The 12,440-nt window shown below is 40.8% G+C and overlaps 1 protein-coding gene and 1 long non-coding RNA gene across 8 annotated transcripts in view; one reads left to right on the forward strand and one right to left on the reverse strand.

Annotated features, from left to right (window-relative positions):
• The window catches only part of LOC129556740 (uncharacterized), a 191,684-nt gene that overhangs the window by 77,392 nt on the left and 101,852 nt on the right, over positions 1-12,440 (reverse strand). For 6 of the 7 annotated variants that reach the window (XR_016037840.1, XR_016037842.1, XR_016037839.1 and 3 more), the window contains one exon: positions 299-6,173. The exons of the other annotated variant lie outside the window; for it this stretch is intronic. This is a non-coding gene — a long non-coding RNA (uncharacterized LOC129556740). Of the gene's footprint in view, positions 1-298; positions 6,174-12,440 lie in introns of those variants that run through there. 7 annotated transcript variants of the gene reach the window in all.
• Positions 1-12,440, forward strand: part of GDA (guanine deaminase) — a 112,343-nt gene that overhangs the window by 68,789 nt on the left and 31,114 nt on the right. Inside the window, exons 4-5 of the mRNA XM_055426880.2 lie at positions 6,567-6,654; positions 10,671-10,776. Of these exons, the coding sequence (XP_055282855.2) occupies positions 6,567-6,654; positions 10,671-10,776 (194 nt within the window). The remainder of the gene's footprint in view (positions 1-6,566; positions 6,655-10,670; positions 10,777-12,440) is intronic.

Below are 12,440 nucleotides of genomic sequence, written 5' to 3' on the forward strand. Positions count from 1 at the left end.
TAATCTGATAAGGGGCCTGTTGATAGTGGCTTTGAAGCTCATGGTCATATTAACTTTTTTTTTTTAAATTAGGGACTTCCCTCTTGGCCCAGTGGCTAAGACTCCAAGCCACCAATGCAGGGGGCCCAGGTTTGATTCCTGGCCAGGGAACTAGATCCCACATACCTCAACTAAAAGTTTGAATGATGTAACTAAAACCCAGCATAGCCAATTAAATACATACATACATAAATAAATATTTTTAAAAATAAATTTATTTTTAAATGTTTTTTTAATACCAAAAACATTGTATTGGGGTATAGCTGATTAACAAAGTTGTGGTTGTTTCAAGTGAACAGTGAAGGAACTCAGTTACACATATACATGTATCAATTCTCCACCAAACACTACTCCCATCCAGCCTGGCATATAACACTGAGCAGAGTTCCACATCCTATACAATAGGTCTTTGTTGGTTATCCACTTGAAATATATCAGTGTGTACACGACTAAATTCTTTAACTTTCCCCTCCCTCCCTGGCAACTGTTAAGTTCGTTTTCTAAGTTGGTTGAATCTCTTTCTATCTTGCAGGAAAGATCATTTGTATCATTTCTTTTTTGATTCCACATAGAAGGGATGTCATATGCTATTTCTCCTTCTCCGTCTGACTTACTTCACCCAGTATGACACTCCCTAGGTCATCCATGTTGCTGCAAATGGCATTATTTCTTTTTTAATGGCTGAATAATATCCCATTGCATATATGTACCACATCTTCTTTATCTGTTTCTCTGTTGATAGACATCTAGGTTGCTTCCATGTCTGGTTATTGTAGACAGTGCTGCAATGAACATTGCGGTGCATGTATCTTTTCAGGCCATGTTTTTCTCTGGATATATGCCCAGGAGTGGGATTGCAGGATTATATGGTAGCTCTATTTTTAGTTTTTTAAGGAACCTCCATACTATTCTCCATAGTGGCTTAACCAATTTACATTCCCACCAACAGCGCAAAAGGGTTCCCTTCTCTCCGCATTGTCTCCAGCATTTGGTCATACATATTAAGTTCACAATCTATTTTGAGCTCAAAAGGCTTGGTTTCAAGAAGTGACAATTCTTATCAAGAATTAAAAGCTGGGGAAAGGTTGGGCAACACAGCCACAATTTTGATGTTATTCCTGCTAGATTTCTTTATAAATGGGAAAAATCCAAAATCAATCATTAATGGAAGAGCCCTCTCAAAAGCTTATGAGAAACCAGGGTGGATCAGGGACCTGGGACACCCAAACACAGAACATGTGAAGAAGAACAATGCCTGCATTTTAAATGGCTTATCCAGTAAGATTTTAAAACCGGATTCGTTCCTTACTTTTTAAATTACATACAGAAGGCGCCCACAACTGGCTGAACTCAGTGGGTACCAATCGGAGTAGCTTTGTGGGTTCCTCCTTCTGTTCTTCCTTGCCTCTCTTCCTCCCCCACCTTCCCCCCCCACCACCGTGGGCTCTCCTTGTCCTGTCCCTTAAATATAATTTGAGCCGATTCTTGGACTTTCTAGTCTCTCTAGTTTGTTCCAGTCCAGTTTGAAACTGCAAGAAGCCTTTCTATTTGAGAACTTTTATCCCCCCTGACTCAGAGGAAGGACTTGATCATGGTGTCTGGTAGTATTACTTCCACTGTCATCATAGCTAATTAACTGAAATTTTCCATTTGACCTTTACTTCAGGCCCATTTTAGAAAGGTATTTAAAGTGCTGAGAATTTAGAAAATGTCAGATTACACTTCTGTTTTGAGTTTCACTTTATTCTGGTTAGTAAATGTAACTTGTGTGGTTATTTTTCTTGGTAACTGGATGGATGGATGGTTTAGTCACTAAACCATCGTGTCTGACTCTTGTGACCCAGTGGACTGCAGCCTGCCAGGCTCCTCTGCCCATGGGATTCTCCAGGCAAGAAGACTGGAGTGGGTTGCCAGTTCCTTCTCCATTCTTAGTTCACTGTTATTTTATGACCTAACAAAAGGTCAACTTTTATGATTATTCTGTACACCTTTAAAAAGACTGTTTTTGGTCTGTCAAAATGACTTTTGAAAAAATATCTATTAGATTGTTATAAGTGTTACAAGTCTTCAATCATTTTCCTCTATAGTCTCCCATTTAATAGGATAAGAAACCTAATCTTCTCTTCTTCAAGACAGAACCTCCCTCACCATGTCTTGTGTTATATCATGTGAGATTTTAGTTCCAATTTTTTTTTCTCCATCTAAATTTAAAATGTTTTAAATTTGGATCCCCAGTCTTTCTTTTGGATTCATTTTCTTAGAATATACATGATAATAATCTTTTCCAATAAAGTGGGTGATAATCCAAACCCTTGAATTACCAAAAATTTGTTCTTACTCTTGAATGATTCACTTTAGCTCTACAGAGAATTCTTGATTAGCACACCAGCATCCAATGTACCAATGTAAATCTGATTTTCTTTCCTTTCTAGTTAATTTGCTGTCCTACAGGATTTTCTTCATCCTTGATGTTCTGAAATTTCACTTATAGATCTTTTTTTTCAGCTCATTTCTTTAATATAGTATCATTTACATTTTGGGAAATAAATCTTTCTCATGCACATGTGCTCCTTCAATTTTTCGGCCTCTTACCCCCCCACCACCCGCCATTTCTCTTGCTCTTAGTATATTTTCCCTTCCAATGTGCTCTTTCTTTTGGTAACTCTTCTTAGAAAAACAGTGACATTTCTGTATATACTTTTATGCTACATTCTTAGAGAATGCCAGTAGCCCAACTTTGCAAGTCATTAATTCACTCTTGCTGCTCAGTAGCCTGTTCCTCTTTCAAGGATACTGTGTCCTGTTATATTCATGTAACAATGCTAATTTTAGATCAGTTTATGCCTCTGATTGTTTTAGTTTGGTCTGCTTCCTCATGTGTTCATTCAGCAATATTCACTAAGCCCTCGCTTCCCTGGTGGCTCAGATGGTAAAGTGTCTGTCTGCAATGCCGGAGACCTGGGTTCAATCCCCAGGTTGGTAAGATCACTTGGAGAAGGAAATGGCAACCCACTCCAGTACTCTTGCCTGGAAAAATCCCATGGATGGAGGAGCCTGGTCCATGGGTCAGACACAACTGAGTGACTTCACACTAGGATACAAGCACTTTCCTGGTAGATGGAGATTGAATTTGATGCCTCTGTCAAGGTGTTAACTTTCCTCTTCAGCATATGATTCTGGCAGAAAGCTAGTGCATCCTTTTCTGTAGCTGACAGGTTCTAAACATTCTTTACTTACAATCAGACATATTTTATTTCATGTGCTCAGTTCAGTCACTCAGTCATGCCCAACTCTTTGCGACCCCATGAACTGCAGCACACCAGGCCTCCCTGTCCATCACCAACTCCCGGAGTCTACCCAATCTCATGTCCATTGAGTCGGTGATGCCATCCAACTATCTCATCCTCTGTCATACCTTTCTCCTCCTGCCCTCAATCTTTCCCAGCATCAGGTCTTTTCCAATGAGTCAGCTCTTTGCATCAGGTGGCCAAAGTATTGGAGTTTCAGCTTCAACATCAGTCCTTCCAATGAACACCCAGGACTGATCTTTAGGATGGACTGGTTGTATCTCCTTGCAGTCCAAGGGACTCTCAAGAGTCTTCTCCAACACCACAGTTCAAAAGCATCAATTCTTCTGTGCTCAGCTTTCTTTATAGTCCAACTCTCACATCCATACATGACCACTGGAAAAACCATAGCCTTGACTAGATAGACCTTTGTTGGCAAAGTAATGTCTCTGCTTTTTAATATGCTGTCTAGGTTGGTCATTTCATGTGCTAAGTGTCTTAAAATTTGAAAAACCTGACATAAAAATCCAGTTTTCCTAATTCTCTTGACCTTCAAGATGAACCAACATCACTGATTTCTAACAATTGGCTGAGCTGAGTAGAGGCTGCTAGGATAGGGCGTGTTCTTTCCTATTATCTTAAGTCCAAACTATTTTCTTCCTGCAGACATTTATATTTCTAACGCAGTCCCATTCTAGTCAAAAGAGTCCCCTTATTTCTTAAATGAGGAAACTGATGTTGAGAATGTAAAGCAGTTTTCTCAAGGCCACAAGAACTCCATGCAGTTTTTCTCTGCACTTTAAAAAGCTTCTGCTGTGTGTGGGGATTGGGAGGTATATGGGCTATCTCTGTACCTTCCTCCCAATTTGCTGTGAACCTAAAACTGCTCTAAAACATGTTTTAAAATTTAAAAACAAGAAGAGGGGAAAAAAAAAAAGCTTCTACTTAAGACAGACCATACTCAGGTAAATCAGTACTTTTCCAAGTGTCCAGACAAATCAGGCAACATCAGTTGTGATTTGTTTCTCACAATCTTCCCATTCTTCTGTTTCATTCTGGATGGGATTGTCCCTCATACTATTGTAATCAGGGGATTCCCTTTGCTTCTCTTCTGTGTTTAATTCCCATTTTCTCAACCTGGGAATTCTTTTTCATCACTCTCACATTTTGTTAAAAGCACATTTTCTAGGAAATTCTTAAGCTCCTAAAGCGGAAAAACATTTAAGACTTCGTATCTAAGGGTTGGACACGACTGAGCGACTTCACTTTCACTTTTCACTTTCACACATTGGAGAAGGAAATGGCAACCCACTCCAGTGTTCTTGCCTGGAGAATCCCAGGGATGGGGGAGCCTGGTGGGCTTCCGTCTATGGGGTCACACAGAGTCGGACACGACTGAAGTGACTTAGCAGCAGCAGCAGCATCATCTAATCATATCTTTGACTTTCACACTTGACTGATAATTTACCAGGGTATAAATTCTACATTAAAAATGATTTCCCTTCTTAAATCAATTATACTTCAGTAAATAAATTAAAAAATAAATAAAACAACTTCCCTCCAGAATTTTGAAGACATTGTTATGCTTTCAGCATCACTGGTGATAATGCTAGTGCCTCTGTGATTCCCACCATTTGTCTGTGATGGTCTTCTTTCTGTGGAAGCTTTTAGTGTCTTCTCTTTATTTGTAGACTTAATAGCTTACAGTATTATGCCTTCCTTGGTTTCTGTTTTTCATTCACTGAACTGAGCATTCTATGAGGAGTTTAAGTTTGGAGACTAATATTATTTCTCAGACAGTTTCACCTCCTCCATTTCTTTTTTTGAAAAGAAAATTTTTTTCTTCAGAACTCTTATTCTAAATGTTGGATTTCCTAGACTGAGCATATTTTTCTAATCTTTTCATCCTTGACTTTCATCTTTCTTTCCTGAGAAATTCTCTTCTAATTTAACCTTCTGTTGATTTCCATATTTCATTTTTTAGTATTTTTACTTTTGGAGAGTTCTGTTCTCTGATTTCCACAGCATTCTGTCTGTTTTTTGGGGGGGGGGGATATGATTTCTTCTTTTATTTCTGAGATTGTTAATCATTTTTTTTTTTAAATCAAGCTTCCTCCTGATGCTACAGATTGGCTGTTTCCTCCAATATTTCTTTTCAAATTCTTTCTTCCTTTCCCTCTCCCCTTTTTTTATGGTAGCTTTCCACCAGTGTCCATTGAACCTTAAATGTACAGTAGTATTTGAGTGTGATGCTCTAAAATGTTGATTGAAAAAGATGGGGTCACAGTGGTTGCCTGGTAAGCTTCATTATAGGATGAACAGTGAAGGCAGTGAATAGCCATTTTAATTGTGGATCCTAAATGTCATTGTGAGGACATCTTTCTTCTAGAGCCATTTATCTTCTCTAGAGAGAAGTCCTTCAGTCCTGCCAGAACTGGTGGAAGTAGTACCTGTGACATTCTGGGGAAGATGACCGTGGGTCCCGGAGTCAGCCACCTATCTACTTAAGGCTCTTCCTGTCAGCCTGTGCCTCACCTCGTCCTTTGGGGCCTGTATTCTCTAAATACTATCCAATTTCTGCAAAGAGGAAATCTCTTTTGCAAGGAACTGCTGATTTCAACAGGCAAGAGTCCTGCCAAGATTTAATCATCTGTATACACACTTTCAGCCAATTCCCTGTTAACAACCACATGCTTCTCGCTTTCTTTTTCCAAGTTGCCTCCAGGTTTTTATTCATGTTTTTTTTTCTTCTGTGAAGATGTTAAAATATTTCCTCTGATCATGTCTCCTATCTTCTCATGGGTTAATAAATGTTACATTCCATTACATTATTTTAGTGGAGATTTCCTGAGGAAGAGAGATAGATACATGTGATCAATCTGTCAGTTTGAACTAAATAGCTGGCTGAATAATTTTATCCTGTAATTTCTAGAAAAAATTGTATTTATTCCTTCCCAATAAAGTTTGCATATCCATAAACAATCCTAAAAAGTCAGGAATTATTATCACATTTTATAAATTCTGCAACACAGAACCTTGTGAATCTAGGAAATCAAAAGTTCTAACATTTTTGAAATATAAATACTTTTGCCATTTACCTTAATTACATTTCATGTTGAGATGGCATTCCTTTAGGTAAAAACATCTTAAAATTGAAAACCAAAATTCCGTCTTCATGTGCATATGCCACGTGACTTTTCTGGGCACAGGCAATTCATGGTTTTTGTGATTTATTTTTAGAGGAGAACACTAAAGAATGGAACAACCACAGCTTGTTACTTTGGAACAATTCACACTGACTCATCACTGCTTCTTGCGGAAATTACAGGTGAGGAGATAAAAGGATGATTTACAGGCACATGAAGCAGACAGGCGGACCATGCTGGCAGGGACTTACACTTGTGATCAGTCCTGCTTTTTAATTGCTAGAATTTGAGCACTGCACATCTTGCAAGTGATTAGGTATTTGTGTATTACTGTGGCCCTAGAACTTTTTCTATTGTTTAAGTAATTTGATTATTTACTTTTTGTTTTTGGTTGTAGGATGATATAAATAGGTCTGTATTAATTTAGGGCTTTTTGGAGCAGATTTACTAATTCTAGCAATGACCACTATTATAATCAATAGATAGTTCTTGGCTTTTGGCTAAACTCAGGGCACTGTGCTAGATGCTGGGAACACAGTAAAATGGGAAACAATCTCTGCCCTTGAGGAACCAGATAGGATTAACTGATTAATAGGTACACACATTGATTAATGGTCTTCCTTCATGGCTTGCTGCTGCTGCTAAGTCACTTCAGTCGTGTCCGACTCTGTGCGACCCCATAGACGGAAGCCCACCAGGCTCCCCCGTCCCTCGGATTCTCCAGGCAAGAACACTGGAGTGGGTTGCCATTTCCTTCTCCAATGTGTGAAAGTGAAAAGTGAAAGTGAAGTCGCTCAGTCGTGTCCGACTCATAGCGACCCCACGGACTGCAGCCTACCAGGCTCCTCCATCCATGGGATTTTCTAGGCAATAGTACTGGAGTGGCTTGCCATTGCCTTCTCCGCCTTCATGGCTTAGTGGTAAAGAATTGGCCTGCCCATGCAGGAGATGTGGATTCGATCCCTGAGTCTGGAAGATCCCCTGGAGAAGGAAATGGCAACCCACTCCAGTTATCCTGCCTGGGAAATCCCATAGACAGAAGTCTGGTGGGCTATAGGCCATGGGTCAGTAAAAAAGTCAGACACAACTTAGTGACTAAACAACAACATAGATTAATAATTTCAGTAACAGCTGTAGTGTTCTTAATAGATGTCTGGTATTGTGCAAAGCATGGTACATGGATTAGTTCAGTTTAGCTGTAAATAGCCTTCTGGGACAGTTATTCATGTCCCTGTGTTACAGATGGATAAACTGATGATGTTCAGAGCAGTTATGCAACATGCCCAAGTCACACAGCTAGTCAGCAGAGCTGAGACTGGATTTAGATGGATGATTCTAAAACTTGTACCCAGCACATTGCCTACCACATAGCAGGTGCTCAGTAAATACTACTGACTGATGTGCTGACACTATTGTTTGCAGGCCAAGGTAGTATATACCAAAGACCTCAAGTATGACACTGAAAGTAAATATTGTGAATTTTGGAGGAGACAGAATGAAGCCAGAATTGGATCATCTGGAAAAATTTCATTGAAGGGACCTTTAAACTGGAGTTTCGAGGGAGATAAGGAGAGAGGAAAATGCCTTTAAGACAGGAGAAGTGACATGGGGGTATGGGTATGGGGTCAGGAATGTCCACAGAGGATACAGGAAGCAGTGGACAGAGGAGTTGAACTAAAGGGAAGGATTCATTGCATGGTGGGATGGAAGAAGTTGGGCAGAGGGGATGATTCAGACTGTGGAGTGATTCAGATATGCATCAAAGGCTCAAAAAAGGTTTTGAGCCAGATAAGGTATGTGATGAAGGTGGTGATTTAAGGAAGAGCAATCTAATGGCCAGGTATTACAATGAATTACAGGGGAAAGAGAGATGTAGAAAGACTTCTGAAAGACTCTTACAACAGAGGTAGAGATGTTAAAATAATGAACACTGCCTCATGTAGCATCAACTTTCTAACTGAAATAGAATTCCTCTAGCACCTCTGATAAGCATTAGGTTCGTCAGTGCTGAGAGCTTCTAGTAGGATTAAGTAAAATTCCCCACAGGTAACAATATTGGCAATGGAAACAGTGAGAGACTTTATTTTCTTGGGCTCCAAAATCACTGCAGATGGTGACTGCAGCCATGAAATTAAAAGACGCTTGCTCCTTAGAAGAAAAGCTATGACCAACCTAGACAGCATATTAAAAAGCAGAGACATTACTTTGCCAACAAAGGTCCGTCTAGTCAAAGCTATGGTTTTTCTAGTAGTCATGTACAGATGTTAGAGTTGGACCATAAAGAAAGCTGAGCACCAGAGAATTGATACTTTTGAACTGTGGTGTTGGAAAAGACTCTTAAGAGTCCCTTGGACTGCAAGGAGGTCCACCCAGTCCATCCTAAAGGAGATCAGTCCTCAATATTCATTGAAAGGACTGATGCTGAAGCTGAAGCTCCAATACTTTGGCCACCTGATGTGAAGAACTGACGCATTAGAGAAGACTCTGATGCTGGGAAAGATTGAAGGCAGGAGGAGAAGGGGATGACAGAGGATGAGACAGTTGGATGGCATCACTGACTCAATGGACATGAGTTTGAACAAGTTCTGGGAGTGGTGATGGACAGGGAAGCCTGGCATGCTGCAGTCCATGGGGTCGCAAAGAGTTGGACACAACTGAGTGACTGAACTGAACAATACTGGCACTGCTACAGTTAAGAATAGTGAAACACATGTACTCCAATGTTCATTGCAGCACTGTTTATAATAGCGAGGACATGGAAGCAACCTAGATGTCCATCTGCAGATGAATGGATAAGAAAGCTTTGGTACATATACACAATGGAGTGTTTTCAGCCATCAAAAAGAATACATTTGAATCAGTTCTAATGAGGTGGATGAAACTGGAGCCTATTATACAGAGTGAAGTAAGCCAGAAAGAAAAACACCAATACAGTATACTAACGCATATATATGGAATTTAGAAAGATGGTAACCTTAACCCTGTATCAGTTCAGTTCAGTCGCTCAATCGTGTCCGACTCTCCGCGACCCAATGAATCACAGCACGCCAGGCCTCCCTGTCTATCACCAACTCCCGGAGTTCACTCAAACTCATGTCCACAGAGTCGGTGATGCCATCCAGCCATCTCATTCTCCGTCGTCCCCTTCTCCTCCCGCCCCCACCCTTTCCCAGCATCAGAGTCTTTTCCAGTGAGTCAACTCATCGCATGAGGTGGCCAAAGTATTGCAGTTTCAGCTTTAGCATCAGTCCCTCCAATGAACATCCAGGATTGATCTCCTCTAGAATGGACTGGTTGGATCTCCTTGCAGTCCAAGGGACTCTCAAGAGTCTTCTCCAACACCACAGTTCAAAAGCATCGATTCTTCGGCGGTCAGCCTTCTTCACAGTCCAACTCTCACATCCATACATGACCACGGGAAAAACCATTGCCTTGACTAGACGGACCTTGGTTGGCAAAGTAATGTCTCTGCTTTTTAATATACTATCAAGGTTGGTCATAACTTTCCTTCCATATGAGACAGCAAAAGAGACACAGGTGTATAGAACAGTCTTTGGGACTCTGTGGGAGAGGGTGAGGGTGGGATGATTTGGGAGAACGGCATTGAAACATGTATACTATCATATGTGAAATGAATCACAAGTCCAGGTTCGACACATGATACAGGATGCTCGGGGCTGGTATGCAGGGATGACCCAGAGAGAGGATATGGGGAGGAGGGAGGTGGGAGGGGGGTTCAAGAAGGGGAACACATGTTCACCCAGGGCAGATTCATGTCAATGTATGGCAAAACCAACCAATATAATATTGTAAAGTAATTAGCCTCCAATTAAAAAAAAAATAGTGACAGTATCTTTTCTAAGCCCTATGTGCCAGACACTTTGTATACGTTATTGGGTATATTCCTCATAACCTTGCACATAGTAGAGGACATTGCACACATCTGAGTTTAGACCTTAAGCAAATAATATCCTTCATCCTGGGTGTAAACAGAGGAGTCAGGTGCCAATGGGAGAATCTTTACTACTTACAGAATTAACTGGCTTTTTTTAAAATTGTTCTTAAATGGTATGATGATTTTTTTATACTCTCACTTATGTTTTCATAATGATTTTAATTTAAAATGTTTTTAAAGGGCTCAGGAAAGTACATTTTAGGAAAGAAACATGACGTGAAATTGTTTCTGTGTTTCTCACAGATAAATTTGGGCAGCGGGCATTTGTCGGCAAAGTTTGCATGGATTTGAATGACACTGTTCCAGAATACAAAGAAACCACTGAGGAATCAGTCAAGGAAACAGAGAGGTGTGTTTGTCGTGATTCATCTTATGGATGGGGTTACAGATGGAGAGAGGAAACCCCTTTAACCCAGGCAGAATGTACACATGTCACTGACTGGGTTTGTCTAACTTTTATGAAATTGACCTGATCCTTGGGAAAATGTTGCATGTTTATACTATTTTGGCATATCAAGTTATATTTGAAAGCCTCTGGGTACTTACTATACTCTAGGAAAAGCAAATCCCTTTTGAAAATGAAGGGTTTTTTTAAAAAGTGAATGATTTATCTACTTCATTGTAGATCTGGGCTTCTCCCTGTAGGTTAAACTTGTGTTGAGTGTCTGTGCCTGCTCATTAAATTACTTTTGGTTACAGGTCATGCTATTGCTTGAGATTATCTGCTTTTGTTATATTCTTTTTATTTTACATGGGGATATGATACTGATGCCATAGGTACTTTTTCTACTTTATTTATTGACTGTGATAGGTCTTCATTGCTGCACTTGGGACCTCTGTAGTTGTGGTGAGTGAGAGCTACTCTTCTTTGTAGTGTGCAGGCTTTGTATTCTGGTGGCCTCTCTAGCTTTAGAGCATGGGTTCTTGGGCACGCGGGCTTCAGTAGTTGTGGCTCCCATGCTCTAGAGCACAGGCTCAATAGCTGTGGTGCACAGGCTTAATTGCTTTGCAGCATGTGGGATCCTGCTCCCCAAATCAGGAATTCAACCTGTGCCTCCTGCATTGACAGGCAGACTCTCTACCACTGAGCCACCAGGGAAGCCCTTTTCCTACATTTCTTTAATGGCTTTCTCATGGTACCTTGAGGATTTCACAAGGAACTGTGTTGTATGACACTCAACATCCAAGAAATATAGAAGAAGATTCTTTAGCTTTATACCTTCCCCAAGACCAAATGTATCCTGATGCAAAGTTTGAGAAGTCCAACTTTTCTCCATTCCCCAGGCCTCCACCTTAAGCGTGTCCTCTGAAAACAGTGGTTTAGAGGTTCCTATGTGCCCACAGAGAGAAGGAAGCACACATTTTCCCCTTAGCATTTGGTCATATGCTCAACTTTTCTAGGACTCTGTGTTTGCGGGAATGTGCTGTGTGCTAAGTTGCTTCAGTTATGTCTGACTCTTTGCAACCCTATGGACTATAGCCCTCTAGGCTCCTCTATCCATGGGATTCTCCAGGCAAGAATCCACTGGAGTGGATTGCCATTCCCTTCTCCAGGGGATCCTCCCAACCTAGGGATGGAACCCAGGTCTCCTATATCTCCTGTGCTGGCAGGCAGGTTCTTTACCACTAGCGCCACCTGGGAGGCCCTGTTTGTGGGAATAGTGAACCCTAGTTCACATGGCATCTGATCCCATCACTTCATAGGAAATAGATGGGGAAACAGTGGAAACAGTGTCAGACTTTATTTTGGGGGGCTCCAAAATCACTGAGGATGCTGATTGCAGCCATGAAATTAAAAGACGCTTACTCCTTGGAAGGAAAGTTATGACCAACCTAGATAGTATATTAAAAAGCAGAGACATTACTTTGCCAACAAAGGTCCGTCTAGTCAAGGCTGTGGTTTTTCCAGTGGTCATGTATGGATGTGAGAGTTGGACTGTGGTGCTGGAGAAGACTCTTGACAGTCCCTTGGACTGCAAGGAGATCCAACCAGTCCATATTAAAGGAGATCAG

This window comes from Moschus berezovskii, chromosome 7, assembly GCF_049115385.1.
Source record: "Moschus berezovskii isolate FMDL1 chromosome 7, NW_MosBer_1.0, whole genome shotgun sequence".
NCBI classification, from domain to species: Eukaryota; Metazoa; Chordata; class Mammalia; order Artiodactyla; family Moschidae; genus Moschus; species Moschus berezovskii.